Source organism: Camelina sativa, chromosome 19 (assembly GCF_000633955.1).
Source record: "Camelina sativa cultivar DH55 chromosome 19, Cs, whole genome shotgun sequence".
NCBI lineage: Eukaryota > Viridiplantae > Streptophyta > Magnoliopsida > Brassicales > Brassicaceae > Camelina > Camelina sativa.
This window is the reverse complement of record NC_025703.1, coordinates 24,180,355-24,186,877: the sequence shown is the minus strand read 5'-3', so window position 1 is coordinate 24,186,877 and position 6,523 is coordinate 24,180,355. Positions and strand designations below refer to the sequence as shown.

The following is a 6,523-nucleotide window of genomic DNA, read 5'->3' as shown; positions in this document are numbered from 1 at the left end:
TTGATGATGTGGAAATATGGAATATTTAATTTTCATATTTACAAAAATGATATGGCAAATGCAATCCAATTGTCACATTTCACAAAGGTGACATCATTTTTATAACATGTTTTTCACTCTAAGTTATTTTCTCTTGCCTCTCAGTTAAAGTCGCATACATAAATACGAAATCACTCAGATGGGAAACCATAGCAGCCGTCGGGCTTCTCAAGCATATAGATATGCTCCCATCAAAATATGGTGGGATATAAATTTTTGCTACTTTATCAGGTTATCAAACTCTCCTTTGTACCAAACTCTAATTAATTGAAGCTTTGCTTTGACAAAAAAAAACCTTTATTTATCAAACTAATTACCAATTCATTAAGATTTTGTAGTTATGATGCAATAATATACAATCTACAATATGTATTAACTAAAATTTTGCTACTTTATCATGTTATCAAACTCACCTTTGTACCAAACTCTAATTAATTGAAAGCTTTGGTTTGACAAAAAAAAACTTTACTTATCAAACTAATTATCAATTCATTAAGATTTTGTAGTTATGATGCAATAATATACAATCTACAGCATGTATTAATTAAAATTTTGCTACTTTATCATGTTTATTGATAGTGATCATTGTTGGTTAGTCATATGACTCATATCTAGTTTAAACTAATTTTCAGTTCTATTGCTGTCATTTAAATTTATTACAGTGATTAGAGAATAATATTACTGAATCTATTACAAAGAGAGTAGAAATTTCTATACTTTTTGTTATTTTATGTAAAGAATGACACTATTTATGAAATTATAAAGAGTATTACGTCCAAAACAAACATTAAGTGGTATCGAATAGAACATACCCTAATAGCTACCCAAGCATTTGGGTAAGTAGAGTGGTCTTTTCAAGTGTCCAAAATGGTCAAACCAATCGAGAAAGATATCCGAGTTTAAATTCTATTGAAAGAATTAGTTTGTGTCACGATTAGATCTGAAGTATATAGGCTTGAAGTAAAGGAAGTGTAGACCGAATAAACAAACACTTTTCTTTGTCTCTATAATTTTGTTTAAGCAAGATCGAAACCGCCTATATTGTAACACATGTGCACTACTCTTTTTCTTTTTTTGGTCAAACTAGATATTGATTACGAAAGAAATAGAGTTTTACACTCCACTTGGGAGAAGGAGTTCGCTGCATAAAGGGCAGACTTAGCACTTCAAGGTGACAGATAGAGGTGATTGATGAAGCTCATCCTCTCTAGCCCCACATCTCTTACAGAGAATGGAAGACAGTAATCTTCGTTTAGCAAGGTTGCTACCAAGAGAAAGAGCACCACTAGTTGTCTTCCAGAGGAAGTTCTTGATCTTCGGTGCCACTTTGATTTGCCAAATTTTTTTGTTCCATCGGAAATTCTTGTGGGGTACTATCTCCTCTGTTGTCGTTTGTAATGCCAATTGGTAGCCTGTTTTTGTTGAGTACGATCCTGACTTTTCTGGTAGCCAAATCAGCGCATCTTGCATTTTAGCACGACTAGGGATAAGCGTACGAGTGACATCCTCATACTGAGGTAATGTGTTTCGGATAAGTGATATGTTCCAATCTTTTGATATTGGACAAATCAGATCCTTAACCATCATAGATGATGTGTCATTAACCTAATGCAGTTGAAATACAGAAGGTGTCAATTCAGATGGAAAACTTTACTAACAATCGAGATCCAATCAAGCAGTCACAAGTTAAGCCAGATTCAAAATGTGTTTTCGTTTGTCTAGAAAGAGTAAACGAGATGCAGGAAAAAAACAAGTTTGTAGAAAAAGAGCTAAAACGCAATAACGGAAGAGAGTAAAAACAAGCTAAACGTGCAGAGACAAAAGAGAAAGCTATTGCAACAAAAACAAAGAACAAATTTAAAGATGTAAAAACAATCAGATAAGTAGAGGCCTTAAGGATGGGGTTATTGGTTTCGGTGGAGTCTCTTAATCTACCTAGAATGCCTAACAGAATACAATCAAGCTATCCCTAGACAATGAACATCACAACTTAGCTAATCCAATCTCTTGACAGAAGCTACTCAAACTCAATCACTTCCAAACCTAACTCTCGCTAGAGAAACATGATTAAGCAGGCATGACACACAAGTTCATGCACGTCAATAAACACCCTAGACATCCAATCTCTTAGGCTAGGAATGTAAATCTCTGGTATTAGTTTGTTCAAGCATCTCATGGAACACCTTTTGGATGCTGAGATGCTTAAGATCTAATCCCAAATGATCAGTAAGAAATTAGCAATAAGAACACTAATCTATAAGGGAAATCAAACAATCTAAGCTTAGGCATCTTATTAGACTAAGATTCTCCACATAATCTATCCCATTCTCAAGAACCCTAGTTCACTACTCAAGAACAATCATCATAAAAAACCCAGAAACCCCAGAAAATACTAAATCAAGCATGACTAGATAGATAAAGATGAGATAAACAACTTTGCAGAAGAAATCAAATGCAAAAACTAAATAGATTAAGAGATTTCTTGATTACAAACTCATAAACGTTTTTGGTGGCTACAAAAAAACCCTAGGATAAAAGTTATGTCCTTTGGGTAAAGGCATAAGAGTCTATTTATAGCAAAACATAAAAACCCTAAAACATAAAACGACAAAATAGAAAGGCGGTTCAGGAATCCTTCTCGGACGCGTGTTCAGAACAAAACCAGGATTTCGGTTTAAGAGTGTCGATAGAGTCGTGTCGTGAGAGTGTCGATCGAGTCGGATTCTAAAACGTTTGATCGAATGGCGGCTTGAGATCGTTGTTCGAGTGGCAGCTTGAAAACGTCGATCGAGTGACAGCTTGAAAAGTGTCGTATGGGAGCTGTTGATTGAGTCGCATCTTGAGGGTGCTTAGGAGCCCCCTGGGACATCTTGTTCGAGTCTCTGCTAACATGTCCGATCGAGTGGGACCTCTCCTTTGCATGCAGGTCGAGTCGGAAATATGGGTGTACATGCATCCCATAAAACGGTGATAAATCTTGAACCATGCTTTTGATAGGCTTGAAATAAACGACGTTGGAAATATGACTCAATTCCCTACAACTTTGATGAAGACGTTGAAAGCTGAATCCCAAAGTAAAATCTTCACTCGACTTGATGAAAGACATGGAAGGTTGGGTTGCTAGGTAGTGTAGATCGAGTCGCTGGACTGATTTCCTGCTCCCTGTTTGCTTTTGATGGTTTGTACATCTCCTAAAACACCTGAAACAACTCCAATATGCAAGATGCATGCAAGATGATTGCAAATACTACCGAGATATGCATATTATGCAAAAGAGACTAAAAACAATGCACAACAATGAGTTAAGAGAACAAAATGAATGACAAATGAATGATGAAAGAGTGTAAAATATATACATATCATTAGCCTATATTCTGAAGAAGGGATGATTGTCTAAAATGCCATTTTTGCCTAACCATTTTTTAAATTTGCCATTTTTCCTAAATTCTTTCATGTTTGCCATATTTTTTTTATAACTATTTTTACCTTAAAAACCTAAAATTTTGGGAATTTTTTTTTATTAAAATACATACTTAATAACAAAAACTATACCCTAAAAGAAAATGGCAAATTTGAAATAACTTTAAGAAAATGGCAAAATCTATAAATGCCACTCAAATAAGTCCTTATCTCATAATTAACTCTTCTGAAGAAAGGTATGCACTTGTTTAATCTGCCTTGTTGGGTCAGTGATGTACGTAACGTTTAATTCCTTTGTTGTTTTATGTTTCTTCTAGATGAAAATCTTTGCCTTGTGAAGCAGTTGCTTCCATGAAACTTCTAAGAATGGCAAAGATGCTGAAATAACAAATCTTGGCATAGTTTACGTCGAAAAATTAGATGATGCTGAAAAAGCCGGAGGGGAGAAATCCAGACTCTGCACATTGATTTTAGTAGAGGGAGATTCTGCAAAATCTCTTGTTGTAAGTGTTCCATATTTCTTCTGATTTATGCTAGCTGTTTAGTTACTAATTAGTCTCTTGTTGTAAGTGTTCAACAGACTTATTCATATAATTAGCCTATACATGCTCTGACATTCATTTGGAAACCATATTTTCTCGAATTAAAACACATATACAAAAAGTCTATAAAACAAAAAACAAAAGGAAAATGTGAGCCAAACAAAAGAAAAATATGAGCAAAATAAAAAGAAAATATGAGCCAAGAAAAATAAAAGAAGACTCATAAAGTACACAGTATGGACTCAAACTTGTACTAATAGAACACAACATTAGACAACTAAACCATCATACTGGATTTGCATGAACGCCCTTAAATTTGATCTTCGTTGATCTTTTGGTAACATAGAATCATACTTGACAAAGAAAATAAATGTATGATGTTACTTGATCATTGTTGTTTATCGAACTTACCTAATTGTATTTATAAGTCAGTGGAAGATTGATAAACAATTAATGATCATAATGTTTTTTTTATCACCGTTTAATTCGATATTAACACAAAACGACGAAGATAAGATTTGAGGGTTTTCAACAGATTTCACTCACTTTTAATTATTGGCTATGAATATATCTTTCATCAACGCAAAACATCAGTCATTATAACACGTAATTTAGGAATATTAAACTCTTGCTAATTGTTGTCTATAGGATATCGTTAACATGCTTGGGTAAAAATATTATAGCCAATATATATATATATATATTGTAGCTATTCTTAATTATATAAACTTTATTTGTAAATAATTTTATTTTTAATTAGTTCGTTTGAGCTGATCTTGTAAGTTGTTGACAACAAAAATTAAATTGATTCTTACAAACGTGTCATTACCTCGGATGCTTCATAATCTTTTTGCTCTGGTTCATGTCCTAAAGAATCCTTACTGCCAGTTATAGGGATTCCATTGCAACTGTCAGTTTTACGGTTGGAAAACTTATTCAAGAAAATTTGTGGATCCTACCAATTGGGTTTGTGACTATTTATTTTATCTTTTATGTGATGTAGTAATGAACATATATAACCTATGATACTGATAGATTTGAATGGTAGCATTTGATATTTGTGATACTGATAGTTTTATTTTATTTTTTAGTATGAGAATCATCAAATATGATAGCCGATAACCATAAAGTTAATTAGCGTCACAATTTCATATATGCATTCGCTAATTAACTTTACTCGTTCGTGCGCACACACAAATACAAATATAACTTTCAGAAAGATGTTGAACAAAATAATAATAATAATAAATTGATTGTATATTTTAAAGTTTATTAGAAAATTTAAACTTTACACTATAAATTTTTAGTATTGAGATATATTTTATATTAAGTTCAAAATGACATTTTATTCCTTTAACTCCTATAAAAATTTTCATTTCAAATTATAGATTAACTGTTAACAAAATCATAGATTTGGTATTTTTTGGTTTGACTGTGAGTAGTATAATCTTAACAAACGATTTAGTTTGCAAACGTAAGAACAATGAAAGACAAATAAACTACAAATCGTTTTCATTTTCAAGGTATAAAGAAATTGAACAAATGTGTAGTAAACAGGATCCAAAGAACAAGAACGATGGAATCGTGCATGAATCTGATTTGATAGAAAGGAAGAAAATTATTTGAAATCTAAATGAAACAAAGATACGAATAAATATCTAATTTGCGACTATTATATTACTCACGGCCAAAATTTCTCTCTACCAGAGACCAAATAAAAACAAAAAAAAAAACAAATTGGTTCAAGTTACAACAACATGTCGTACCTACAAATTGTGAAGTGAGACCGTGACTGACAAGAGACCTTCTCACTCGTTCTGAAGGTCCAGCTTGACTTCAGGCCCCCAAACACCAGTAGGGTTACCAATTTCACCTGAACAGACTTGAGAGACTTTTTGGTCTCTTTGTCTTCTCTGATGATAAGGAGTCGCTCTCCTCTTTGCTAGAAGCGTGCTGACTTGATTTCTCAAGAACTTTTAGAAGATCGCTCATAGATTTGTCAGAAACAAAGCTGCTGTTTGCTTCTTGAAGCTCATTCACAGGCAAGTCGATGTGTTTCACTTTTTGTGTTTCCTTTGAACGGTTCTTTGAAGTCTTTTGCTTAGGCTGCTTACAGATCGGTGCATTTGTGCCATGCTTGTTACTCTGATGCTGATTCTTTACTGGAACAGAGAGACTTCCAACCGCCTCTTGGTCATCTGATCTCGACCTCTTTGAAGTCTTTTGCTTAGGCGGCTCAGAGACTGGTGCTTCTTTGCTTCGCCGTCTATTCAGCTTTTGAACTACAGACTGATCTTGATTCTTTTCTGGACCAGTAAGGGTTTTTGGACATACCTCGGTCTCTTGGTCATTCTTGTTCTCACTGTCTTCTCTCGTCTTCTTCAAAATCTTTAGAACAGATGATGCATTTGACCCATGGACTGGAGCTTGATTGTTGTCATCCTCCTTGGAAAATTTAGAAACTACCAACTCACACTTCTTCTCCAAGCAAGCCGCTGGAACAGTTTGCTTACTGGTGCTCT

The 6,523-nt window shown here is 33.8% G+C and overlaps 1 protein-coding gene across 1 annotated transcript in view; it reads right to left on the bottom strand.

Moving 5' to 3' along the window:
- The window catches only part of LOC104768153, a 2,434-nt gene continuing 1,476 nt past the window's right edge, over window positions 5,566–6,523 (bottom strand). The window contains exon 8 of the mRNA XM_010492080.2: window positions 5,566–6,521. Within this exon, the coding sequence (XP_010490382.1) occupies window positions 5,871–6,521 (651 nt within the window). The 3' untranslated portion in view covers window positions 5,566–5,870. The remainder of the gene's footprint in view (window positions 6,522–6,523) is intronic.